The 13,884-nt window shown below is 33.7% G+C and overlaps 1 protein-coding gene across 3 annotated transcripts in view; it reads left to right on the plus strand.

Moving 5' to 3' along the window:
* Positions 1-13,884, plus strand: part of LOC113404892 (nephrin) — a 238,106-nt gene that overhangs the window by 126,832 nt on the left and 97,390 nt on the right. For all 3 annotated transcript variants that reach the window (XM_064219262.1, XM_064219261.1, XM_026645963.2), the window contains exon 5: positions 8,833-8,991. In XM_064219262.1, coding sequence (XP_064075332.1) covers positions 8,833-8,991 — 159 coding nt within the window. The remainder of the gene's footprint in view (positions 1-8,832; positions 8,992-13,884) is intronic.

Raw genomic sequence — 13,884 nt, forward strand, 5'->3', positions numbered from 1 at the left:
ATTACCTTTTCTCACGGTCAGGAGTGTTTTTAGTTCGATTGGATTGGATCATAGTGAGCGCGGGAGCGATTTTGAAGTATTAAACTCACTTCGAACTTTCGTTAAATTTGGTAATGTACGTCTGTTCGTTTTATCACGTATTCAAGTTTAATATGTTCTGGATCTCAATTAATGATAGCTCAAGTCTATTAGGAAGTGTACTTACCCAATTCTCTAAAATATTACTGAACATTTTCGTTTCTTGATGCATTATTAGAGTAAATACACTATGGTTACTAATACAATTGGCATTTTAATATATCTTATTTTCAATAAATTATTTTAAGGTCCCCATTTAACTGGCTATTCTGTTAGATTTCACTTCGCATTTTACTCGTGTAATGTTGTCTACCGACATACGGTGTTCGACGTGTATCCTTTAATAGTATTTAAATGTTGCGTAACAATTTCTGAAGTTTCACGATCATGTTCTGCGGTGAGTTTCGTTTCGATTTTCTTATGGTCTTCCATCACAGCTAAGTACAGGATTAATTATAATCATAAATTAAGCAATCGAAAATTCAAAGTTGTAAACACATTCTTAAACTGAGGTCCAACTATTCTACGCTGCTCCCTTAACAGTATTCTTCTAAACTATATAGAACTGGTTATTGCACAAAAGATTATATACGATTTTTCGTAAAGTATACTAATAATATATAAAGTATCTCTGTCTGTCTGTTACGCTTTTAAGACTAATGTACTGAACCGAATTTGATAAAAAATTGTATAAAGCAAGCTTGAACGATTTAAATTTCGAATGCATAATTTTCACGAGTATACAAATAAATTGTCATAAATATAAATTAAAACGCTACTCCACTCGCTTACGACTGTGCTCGTAACCGCTACCCATTAAATACTACTTCTAATTACATCTCTTTGCCACTTCCCCGTCTGTACGGGACCCTTTTGTCTTTGTTATCTTGTCTTTGATATCGACATTGTATGAAATTCATACTTAGTTTGTTGAAATATTTTTTTTTCGAAAGATCTCACGGTTTAAGAGATTTTTCACTGGATTTAAAAAGATACAGCATGTTGTTTTGTGTATTTTTTTTTATTTAAAATAATTTTAGCATCGGGAACGAAAATAAAAATAAAATTCTATTCTTAATTGATACTTATAATAATTATTCAATTTAAAATTTTAAAGTTTTAGGATGTGGAATGGAGTTCTACGTAAGACTTAGAACGGGGTTAAAAATCGACGCGTTTTTGTTAATGCATACGAATCATATAGGGCATCTAATTGTTTTATTCATCCTTATGAGCTAGTTGATCAATCTAATAATCAAAACGAATACATTTTGTATAAAGATGCTTTGATTTAGGCTCGGGTTGTGACCATTGTGAATACAAACCTCGTTGTAAATCTAGTTTTTAAAAGAGTAAAAAATGCGAGTTTTTTGCGGTTCTCTCTAGAAGCTGCTTTACGAAACGGTGGTACAGTTGAAATATTGTCGATTAAAAAATGCTTTATTGTAGAGTTTACTTGAATAAAATACATTCAAATAAAGAAATAAATATTGGACAACATCACATACATTACTCTGATCCCAATGTAAGTAGCTAAAGCACTTGTGTTATGGAAAATCGGAAGTAATGACGGTACCACAAACACCCAGACCCAAGACAACATAGAAAACTAATGAACTTTTTCTACATCGACTCGGCGTGGAATCGAACCCGGGACCTCGGAGTGGCGTACCCATGAAAACCGGTGTACACACTACTCGACCACTTTTCGATTTTGGATTTTTTTGATTTGTTCCAATACTCTTGTATTACGACAGAATACATATTATTACAACTCTAAATGCATATTCGTTTAATTTATATTTATAGCTGGCGTTTGATTTCGATTTACAATAGATCCTTAAAGTACTTTATTAACACTTTTCTTGGTTTTTGTTTTTCCTACGAATAAAACTTTCTTAGCTATTCGACTTGAATGTGTAATTCGAAGGAGGTTTGCCTCGGAGCGAACTTCTGAGCTCGTGTATACCATCCGTGTCTTATGAATCTTATGTACATCGGAATAGAGTCGAATATACTTTTACATAATCGATGTACACATTGTAGATTTGCTCGTGGCGTTCTCTTGTTTGGTTTTTCGTTAGAAGTTTGGAATAAGGTAGAAGAAAGTGTTTAGGTAATGTTATTGGTTTTATCGGGTTTTTTTTTTCTTCTCGTGTATACATTGCTCAAGGGTGAACTGTTTTGAAAGTTGGTACAAATTCAGAATTGAATACTGCAAAGCGTAATCAGTATACGGTTGATTAAATTTATCCAACCAGGATAACAAGGCTGTTCTACGTATCGACCGTTCGTTGTTATTATAAAAAAGTTATATTAAAAATAATTAAAAGCTAAGGCCTTTTCTCCCTTTGAGGAGAAGGTATGGAGCATATTCCACCACGCTGCTCCAATGCGGGTTGGTGGAATACACATGTGGCAGAATTTCATTGAAATTAGAGACATGCAGATTTCCTCATGATGTTTTTCGTCACCACCGAGCACGAGATGAATTATAATCACAAATTAAGCACATGAAATTCAGTGGTGCTTGCCTGGGTTTGAACACGAAATCATCGGTTAAGATGCACGCGTTCTAACCACTGGGCAAGCTCGGCTCAATATAATACGAGCCATGATTTTACTAATGAACATTTTGATGTAAATTTAAAGGATATCGACGTTTTTCAAAGCGCACTGACTATACCCGACTCAGATATGGCAAAAATGATTCACCAGTTTAAGTTAAAATAAGTTGTTATTATAAGGCTATTATTATTGTTGCTGGTGGTGGAAATTTTATTAAGGGAAAGATGGAACTGACATTTAACTTTGTCGCTAAAAAGTCCTAAAAAAAAATAATTAAAAAAAAACTATTTTATTATCTCTAACCACGCGTGGTTTCGCATGTGTGAAGGAGAGGACCAAGTTTTAGGTACCTTGTTTCTCTTTCTATAGTCCTAACAAGAGCTGTATGCAGAGATGTATGATATTCGGTTAAGTAGTTACGAATAAACAAGGCATTTTTACATTTATAATGTTAGTAAGGATTGAATATCCAATAAGGGTACGTTCCATTTTTAAATATCGCTAAATCAATTTACATAATACACTTGTGTTATATTTAACGACTATTTAAAAACAAAAACAATATAATATTTAAAAAAAACGACGGCGTATTTAAAATAAACAATATCGTTGAAATATAAAAACGAAATATAAAATTAATCGTACACGTTTAAAAATGCAAAATTAAAATGGGAAAAAGTTATATTTAAAATTTTCGTCCACATTTAATATTTCAGAGGAAATATTTCAGCGGAAATATCCCAATCTTCTACAAACGACAGAATATCATTCCTCGTAATGAGGAAAAAAAATGGTAACAAAAAACTACTATAAATACTAAAAGAAGCACCAAAAAGCAGTAATGACCTAGCGTTGACAACCACTGGCCGCAACAAAGCTGAACTTCCCACCTTTGTGTGGAACCAGGGGAGCAGAACCGTTGGTCGCTAGACAGCAATATCCTGTTACCTAGGTATTCAATCATGAGCGGTAGCGATTTTGTTTAAAAACTATTTTAGTTTTAATAAAAGCGACTAAAATTTAAATTACACTGGATTATTTTCTATAGACTAAAGAAAATTATTATCAATGATGTGCAGTTACTTTATAATTTATACTTCTGCTCTTGGACTGTTATCATAATACCTTATACGATTTTTAAGAGGAGAAGGAACTTCAAAATTGTATACGAGTAGTTAGAAATTCATTTTAAGGCGTTTGTGATAATCACTCTTTATAGCTTTAAAAAGAAACACAATTTTGCATTGTAAATAAGTAATATTAGTATCGACTTAGGCAGGTCTTCAACTGTTAAATTATCGTTCCATCTTATAATTAGCATTATATTTTTAATTTGATTATGTTAATCCGCTTGATTGCATAACGCGTTGCGGCGAGATTATTATCAATAAAAGATTGTATTAGTAAATTACCTTTCCTTACATTAATCATCCTCATCATCCTGCTGCCCTAATCCCAATTTTACTCGGGGTCGGCGCAGCATGTCTTCTTCTTCCATACTTCTCTGTCGGACGTCATCTCACAAGTAACATTCTTTCTAACCATATCGTCTTTCACACAATCCATCCATCGTTTCTTTGATCGTTTACTATTATTTGAATATACATAAAATTTAAGTATCAACCTAAGCTTTCCTCGAACGATTTCAATATAAAATAGTTCAACTTAGATTCGTTTAAGTTATCACTTCTGTCGGGCGTCCAGAGACGCAAACATATTATTCTACAATAACTTTAACAACACATAACTACAATATTACATTTAAAAACATACATAAACATAACATAATCAGCCTGTAAATTTCCCACTGCTGGGCTAAGGCCTCCTCTCCCGTTGAGGAGAAGGTATGGAGCATATTCCACCACGCTGCTCCAATGCGAGTTGGTGGAATACACATGTGGCAGAATTTCGTTGAAATTAGACACATGCAGGTTTCCTCACGATGTTTTCCTTCACCGCCGAGCACGAGATGAATTATAAACAAATTAAGCACATTTAAATTCAGTGGTGCCTGCCTGGGTTTGAACCCGAAATCATCGGTTAAGATGGACGCGTTCTAACCACTGGGCCATCTCGACTCACTCATTTAAAAACGCTGTTATCAAATTGATTTCATAAATGTTTACTCTCACGATGTCCACGAAGGATTCACTTCAGATTTCTCGCCGACGTTCATTAATTGTACCACTCGAAAATATCCATTGTCATAGCTAAGTAAAACGCGGCAAACACAAATTAATCTCGGGTTTTCGGTGAAGCGGTATTCGGTCAACGTTAAGCGACTACACTTTGAGTAAACTTTCTTAATGACTTTAGTCCTTTTTCTTCTAGTCATTTATTAAGCAACGTATTGCGCTATAGTGGATTGTGCTTGAAATATCATACATTCAGTGTTTGTATGTGTAAGAAAGTATATTTTTGTATGATACGGATAGGAGCCGTGATGGCCCAGTGGTTAGAACGCGTGCATCTTAACCGATGATTTCGTGTTAAAACCCAGGCAAACACCACTGAATTTCATGTGCTTAATTTGTGATTATAATTCATCCCGTGCTCGGCGGTGAAGGAAAACATAACCAAGAAAATTCAGTGGTGGGTGTCTGGGTTTGAACCCGAAATCATCGGTTAAGATGCACGCGTTCTAACCACAGGGCCATCTCGGCTCTTAATGATTTCTTAGACGTCTTATAATTAATCATCGGAAACGATTCACTTGAATTCGACTTCGAAATTTATTTTTCAGCGAACCAAACCTTCGAAAATAAATATTCAATTAACTAAAGAACGAAAAGCCAATGAAATGTTAAGAAAAAAAAAATTACGACGTCACGAAGTTATAATATCGATTGGTTTGGGTTTTCCGGTTAATAAAACATGTATTCAATACAAAGCGTCAAGCCCTAGATATCTAAACCAGGACATATTATAGTTGCCACGATATTGATATCACAAACTCATGTAGCCCGTTTACATGTTTACGTAACGACATATGTGATGTAAATAAATCACGTGCACGTGACTGAGTGACTTTAATCATTGAATATAGAACGCACTATGAAATGATTTAGATATTTTTTTTAAACATTGCTATGTGTGACCCCTTCCCGTTAAGAAAATAAGTACATTTTAACATGTGCTCCTTTTTAAATATTGAATAGAATTATTACAACAATTATGACAAGGATAGACATTGACAGCCGTTTATCCAGTTACTCTAACGTATTCGTCTTAAACAAGATTGCAGTTTTAAACACATTCTGAACAATTTTTAAAAAATGCTAATCTTATAACAATTCTATATAAAATGATAGTCAGTTCAATCCTGCTTTTGAGTTAGTATCATCCTCACTTAACAATAACAAATAAGAATACTCTTTCATCCCATATAAAACATTCGCTTGCTACTCGTTAAACATTCTCCCGTGGATCGTAACGTAATATTAAATGTCATGTAACAATCCTCGATAATTAGGCGATCAAATACAAAAATATAATCATATCGTCAATATAAATATAATCATATATCCGACCGGAAACTCCACAGAGCGTTCTAAAGAAATTTTATGAAACATTTATGTACATTTAATCATTGATTTATATGATTATTTAGTGATAACTTCTTATAGTGGGGGGTAAACCGCTTCGTTACGTAACGCGTTACGGCCGTAGCCAGTACGGCAGCTCCTTCTCTCTCACTCTAATCCACAGCGCTAGCCATATTTCGGACGGACGTTTTTTTTTAAGTTTTCACTTCTGTCGAGCGTCCCGAGACGCACACGTGTATTTTTTTGTTATTGATTTATCACAAAGACACAATGTAAACGGCTCCTAGGAATATGGGTTGCGGTACGCCTTTCGTATTGTATACACGAAGTGGTTCTTTTTAACATTTGTAATATTGCATTTGTGATATATGATTCGATTCAAGCGATATTAAATTCCAATATAATTTATTAGACGTAGCTCGGTAGCAAACGCTTAAACATTCAATCAGTTACGAATGTTAGTACACGATTAATTCGTGAAGAGAGTTCGTAATATGTTTTCAATTTTCTTCGGTGGATTCTGCATTTCATACCGCAGGGGTTTTAAGTTTATTTTAACATAAACATGAATATAGTTACTCTTTATAAGGAGGAGGAACTTACTCCACGACGTTGGTTTAAAGGAGATTTCTGTTTACACATGTGGCAGATTTTCAGCCAACACATGCAGGTTTTGCTTTGAGCACAATATAAATTATAAAAATAAATTGAGCAAATTGTTTATTGGTTGTCCGGATTTGAACCCACAATCTTTTTTAATTTTAAGAATTTAAATAAATTATTAAAATTAAACTCATTGTTAAAGTATATTGCTGTATATTAGAATACTTTATTGCAGACAAAAATGCGTGAACCATTGCTGGATCCCCTGTTGTAGAAGTTAAGTAGTATGTCATTTCTACAAATAATATATGTTTGTTCATTAATATATAAATCAAAAGGATCTGCCTTTCGAATTTGGTACAAATTTTATATTTTGTATTCGCTTTCTTTGTTTGACTATGTTGCTCTACGCGCTCTATCTGCCTTTTATGTTATAATTGCTGGTTTAAAAACTGCGTTTAATATCGGTTTTCTAAATGCGATGACTCCTTGAATTTTTATTGAATACTCCAATAAATAATATGTATTCGTATGAGTATGTATATCGTATCAATTTGTGAGTATAGTCAATACACACATGCGTCGATCGTCGTAAAGAAAATACAATTACAGTAAATATTGCTCGGCAATTAACCCATTTACTTGGTTCATTGTTCACAAACAGCTACTATATGTATCTTAAAATAAAAATAAATACATAAAGATATATACATTTAATTTTAAGCTTGAATATGCAAATTAATGATATTTCTCGTAAATATTTTTTTTACAAATTTTATACATATTAAGTTTTCTCCAAATATTTATGCTCTCATCACGGTAAAAATAAATAAGTTTATTCATTAATTTAAATAACAGTCTTCTTTAAGTCTTGGGTTCCAATTCAAAGTCACGAAACACAGTACATGTTTCGAATCAACTAAAACTCTCAACCGATCAAATACGCACAAACGCACATAAAAAAAAACGGATACCAAAAGATTTTTTTATTTTCATATATAATAAAACCGCAATTCATTTCGATCAAGGTAGGAGGTAGGAGGGAGGCCAGGTAGGCGGAAATCGAAATAATATGATCGTAAATTTGTGTATTTAGACAATATCTGGCTGAGGAATTAGTTTGACTTTGCAATTTCGTTTCGCCAGTCGAAATTTTAAATAAAATAAGCTTATATACACTTATTATTTTAACTTAATTCAGGTAAATAAACGAGCAAAGGGGTCGGCAATTTTTAAGCAATTTAAATCACTTCGTACACCAACAATTTATACAAGACGTTAAGTCTGTGACTGTGATCCACACTGTCTTGTATAATTAACAATTGTTTAATATTTTGAGGATTTTTTCAGTAAACTTTAGATAATTTATTTGTTTAATATTAAAATTTATTCCATTGTAATATTAATCATTAAAATACGTGACGTCTCTTAACTTTGAGTCTATAAATTCTTATCTAGTACTATAATATAAAATAATTAATACAATACATGAAACACCTGTATACGCTATACTAAACGATGTTGTTCTGAGCAGGTTAATGAATAGTCACAGCGTCAATTCGCTTATCGCTGTTTTATGAAAAAAATAAACAACTAATTGTAACATCATTTATTTGCTATGTACCTGCTTTTTGTTTCTTTTATATTTCATTTTGTTAGTATTGTATAGTTTTAAGTCTATAAGTGTTGACAAAGCATACCGATGTACGGATAAATCCAATAGGGTTTTTGTTACATCGTTTTTAATACAGTACAATATAAATAAAATGTATATTCACTTAAAATAAATAAATAAAAAAAATAAAATAAATAAAAGTTACTAAAAGGTACCAAGAGGTCAGCGCTGAAAAGGATAGTGAAAAAATACTAATTTTCAATTAAAATAACGTGATAATTTGAAGTAAATAAATGTCACTGTTAAACAAAAGTCTCCACTCTTAAGAAAAAGATCCTTCCCGCCTCTTAAGATTCCTGCGTTCGAACTGCACCTACTAGCTCCTAAACTATACTAATTGTCAATTAACTTTTTTTGTTACAGCTCCCCCAAATGCAGTGGAAATAGTCAACCATCCTCACAACTCCAAGCTGGAGGTGAAAGAAGGGGAGGACGTGGTCCTGGAGTGCCAAGTCAAAAATGCGAAGCCAGCTGCCAAGATTGTGTGGTACAGGGGTAACCAAGAAATTAAAGGTGAAAAAGGTACGTGTTCCTATTTTTTAAAATTGTAAGAGCTTTCTGTCGGGGTGGCCAATCTTCAAGAAAAATAGCCGATTGGCCCAAGTGTTGGGTCAAACACAGTATTGACCCGAGCCAGGATTTGAACCCAAGCCTTATAACAACTAATCGAACGAGGCATCTCATAAAATTGTTTAATTTTTAACCGACTTCAAAAAAAGTCAAAATCAGTTCGACATGCAAGTATGTAACATTGTTAGAATTGAATTATATTCGAGTATGATGATTCATTTCGTAAGCGTATGTTTGTGTGTATATCTGTACGTTTCTCCGCGAATTTCTCGAAAACTAAAACTCGTATCGAGATGATAGTTATTAATTTAAGTTAGTTGCACTTCAACTTAGGGAACGATGTTAGTAAATTACACGTATGAAAATATAGGTAGTTGGATTGTTATTAGTCCACTAACTGTTTCTAATTTTGAAGTCGGTTTAATATTTTTCGAAATTGTTTCTATGATTCTTTACATAAACATTATTTAAAGACTTGTTATTTCATATTTGCATCCATTACGTTTGTCACGACAACAATCCATAAAATCATAAAATCAACATCGACAATTAAAGTTCAGCCTTTTAAACTGACACCGTGCGTCCGACACGCGTTATGGAAAAAATATATATTTTTTTTTCCTATCAACCTGATACCGAGTGGTCGTGACGTCGATTTTCAGTCAATTTTAATCTGGACGTCTGAAATGCCTTTTAATATAGCCGTTTAAAATATTTTTTGAATCGTTAATAATATTGGATTCGTTTTTATAAATGATAGGTATTATAAACATCGATATATTGACTGACATTACGTGACGCACCTTTTCGTTCCCTCTCCTTGCGTTGGTACTTAGGTTGTTGTGCCAGAGCTTAAATGTAAAGTAAAACTACCCACTTTATAAACATATGTTATTGTTACTACCATCTTATAAAGGAAACTGAACTATGTATATTTGGATTTCTCTGTACGCTTAATATATAAGGTTAATTATTATTTATGAGCTAACCGGTAAGTTCATTTAAGTGAATGTTTGTAACATTCTTTTGGAAAAAACATTTTCAAACCTAAAAAATAATAGCTATTATTTATTTATGATTCATTTCTCCTTAAGTATTTAACAATAATTGAAAAAAAAAAAGGTTATATACGCAGGCCGACGAGCAAATGGACCTGATGGTAAGTGGTCACCACCCCCCATGGACAATGGCGCATAGTTGTGTCCCTTATGCCTGTAGTTACACTGACTCACTCGCTTAGTTAATTTAAAAACAGTAACTCTTTTTATATGATCAAATTATTTTGATAAAATAATAACCTCTCCTGGGTAGATTTGGGGCATCCAACTCAAGCGTGTACTGCACAAGATGAATTATAAACTCAAGCTATGAAACTGCTCGTTTCTTGTATAGATTTATGCACGTCATCTTCGACGGTGTCGTAGGCTGTCTTGGCTCTGTTATATATTATCTTAATCTTATTGTTTTTGAATAAATCGAAATATATTTGCAGTACTAAAGAATAAAACAAAAAAGAGACAGGTTTTGCACGATTTATGCAGCTTAGCAATGTGTACCTCCTCACCAGCGTTGTTGGATATATTCATCAAAGTTCTAACTACCAATGTTCCGCCAACTAATCTAGATTTTATATCCCCCCTGCAAAATAAATAAGAGTCGGTCTCCTCTCAATGAAATTACAAACACAATACCAGCACAGTTTCCGGGTCAAACAAAAATAATTCTTATTTTTAATAGCTCGATGAGCTAATTTCGAGTCGGAAGTTCACGGAACGTTTGTGAGCGAAGGCTTTACGACTCGAATTTCCAAACTAAAAGTTTACCACCATTATCAGCTTAAAAGCTCCGAATTGCGTTCCGGTAGTTTGTTTAATTTCAAAATGGACCCAAACTAAAAATAGGGCGGGAACTTTGTTTTTCATTGTGGAAAAACGAGGAATACACTGTAATTGCTGTTAAAGAGAGTTTTTAGAAGACCGCTAAATAAGCCTTCACTTTTTGCTCGAATCGAGTTCTTTTCATTAAATGCAGCTAATTATGATGGTGAGGCTGTCTGTCTGGTATTTCTCTTTTTCGCTGGAGTCGGTGCTTAAGACCGTTTAAGGTGCTTGCTTAATTATAATTACTGGCATAATATTGTTCTTAATATGTTTTGTTTTCGTATTTTTCCAAACGATTTCTCACAAATGTCAGATCGAATCATTTCTTTTAATTGCACATCGTAATATATTTTTAATTATGTTTAATTTCAAACGTTGTAACAGCCTTACATGTACGAGTACATAAAAAAGTATATAAAAAGCATCACATTAAATATAATCTTAACAAAATTTTAAATGACATTTTAAGTATGAAATTTGTATAGTGCTTGCTTATATGTATGTGATATATGTATATATTATGTATATAATATGTATATATTATGCTAGTTGTCGCCCGCGGCTTCCGGGTTGGTTACGTGTTAGGCAAAAAAGTAGACTATGTCCTTCCTTGGAGTTCAAGTTTACTTCATACCAAATTTCGTCTAATACGGTTCATTGGTTTGGGCGTGAAGGAGTGACAGGCAGACAGGCAGACAGAGTTACTTTCACATTTATAATATTAGTATAGAAGTATAGATTGAATAAATATCTCAATTTTTAAGAATTTTATAAATCCGATAAGATATACAAAAGCCTTTTTTATGTTTAACTGTTTTTGAATTATCATAACATGGGGTCTATACACAAATAATTATTAATCTAAAGTTAAACTTATCCAAAACTACCCACAAAGTGTAAACGTTAGACGTTCGTTTTGCATGAATACAAGTACACATCGCATTGACCATGGACGCTTCGGACGAATTAACGGAAATCATTCTTGTTCATCGACTTCGTTCGTTGCATGGTACAAAGCCATGGTCCGCTGTGCTTCGTAGCCTGATATTGCTCCAGCCCTTTATGGATACATCCTTTCTATTATGCAGACAAATTAGTTATGAGCAAGCGAGCAATGAACACATTGATTAGTATCTATCAAATGGTAATACAGCAGGCTCTTCTATTGAGGATGCTCGGAAATTATACCAGCAAACTTCTTCAATACGTCAGTGAAGCCATGTGTCAAATTTTCATCTGACGTTTGCAGATTTTTACTTGATCAATCGATTGATGTTTTACCCTTTAGCCACCTCCTAACCCTTATCTACCCATAGAGTCGTTTTTATACCACAAAAAAACTCTTTTAAAACTGTAAAATGAAAATTATAATAACATACCTATCTCATCGGTAATAAGCAACACTTGTGAATTATATAAATTAATATAAATTGGTGACAAAACATACACCGCCATTGGACATTTTGTTACACTGGCTCACTGGCTTTTCGGAAACGGAACACAAAAATGCTAAGTATTGCTGCTTAATAAAATACATTCCATAAATTATCTGCGGCATAGTTAGGAATATCATAAAAAAACTGTGGTTTTACGTTACGAATAACGGAACCCTAATTGCAATGGTGTCAGTTCAAGTCATATTGGAATCAAAGGTTCGAGTAAACGTCAGTCACATTTATTGAGTTGTTGACATTCGCTAGATAGAGCCACTGGATGAGACAGCGTCCCTTTTTCAAAATTGCATGTTTAAATGATTGGATGTTATAAAAATATGTGTTTTAATGTGTCGTATATAAATGCACGCCTCAGGAGTAATAACGAATGTACGAATGTCGTGATGGCAAACGACATCACGCTCTCCCTAGTCCCTTGAGTGTAAAGCGCGTATCTATACTTAGTTGTTGTAAATTATAACGAGTTGTATCCTGTGTCTTCGCTTGCGTAGGAAAGTTGGACGTCAGACATAAAACAATAGTAACGTACGTCTTTCCTTTGGCTTCAAGCTAGCTTCATAACAAATTTTATTAAATTCAGTTCAATGGTTTGGCCGTGAGACAGACAGACAGACAGAGTTAATTTCATCTTTTTTTTATAATATCGGTAGGCGGACGAGCAAATGGGCCACCTGATGGTAAGTGTTCCCTACCGCCCATAGACAATGGCGTTGTAAGAAATATTAACCATTCCTTACATCACCAATGCGCCACCAACCTCGAGAACTAAGATGTTACGTCCCTTGTGTCTGTAGTTACACTGGCTCACTCGCCCTTCAAACCGGAATACAACAATACTGAGTACTGCTGTTTGGCGGTAGAAAATCTGATGAGTGGGTGGTACGGACCCAGACGGGCCTGCAGAAAGCCCTACCACCAAGAAAACCTTTCTAATATTAATATAGATACCAAAATATTTTTTATTTTACTGCATATTTATTTATTGTTTTGTATTTAATTATAAATTCTTTAAGTAACCATCAATTTCGGTCGGACGTTCCAGGTTGCTTCACTTTTACTTCACGTACCATATCTAGTTGTAAGTGATCTCTGGTGTCTAGTGATGCATAAAACGAAAATCGACGTCGAATATTCCGCTATGAATTTCGTAACATTCGAGCACAGATAGTTAGGGATGGCATTTTTCTATTAAAACCATCCCTTATCATCAATACGCATAGCGTGATTAATAGTGTGTCATTCCGACCATATACGAAATTGCTGTTACAAAAATAGTAAAACTTTTTCGAACAAAATTGTAGGAAACAGAAGTCGAATATTATACGATACCTTATAAAAACGTGTCGTACAAAGTTTTTGGTTTCGCGAAATCGATTATAGTAAAGCCGCAACGGCATAGAGGATAAAACAACTGGATCTAAATTTAAATGCTAATTCACAATTGTGTATTGTAACATGTAGCTAGGGGGACTGGCAAATGCGTCTCTTGAAGGTATGTTTTCTTCGATTTC

Source organism: Vanessa tameamea, chromosome 27 (genome assembly GCF_037043105.1).
Source record: "Vanessa tameamea isolate UH-Manoa-2023 chromosome 27, ilVanTame1 primary haplotype, whole genome shotgun sequence".
NCBI classification, from domain to species: domain Eukaryota; kingdom Metazoa; phylum Arthropoda; class Insecta; order Lepidoptera; family Nymphalidae; genus Vanessa; species Vanessa tameamea.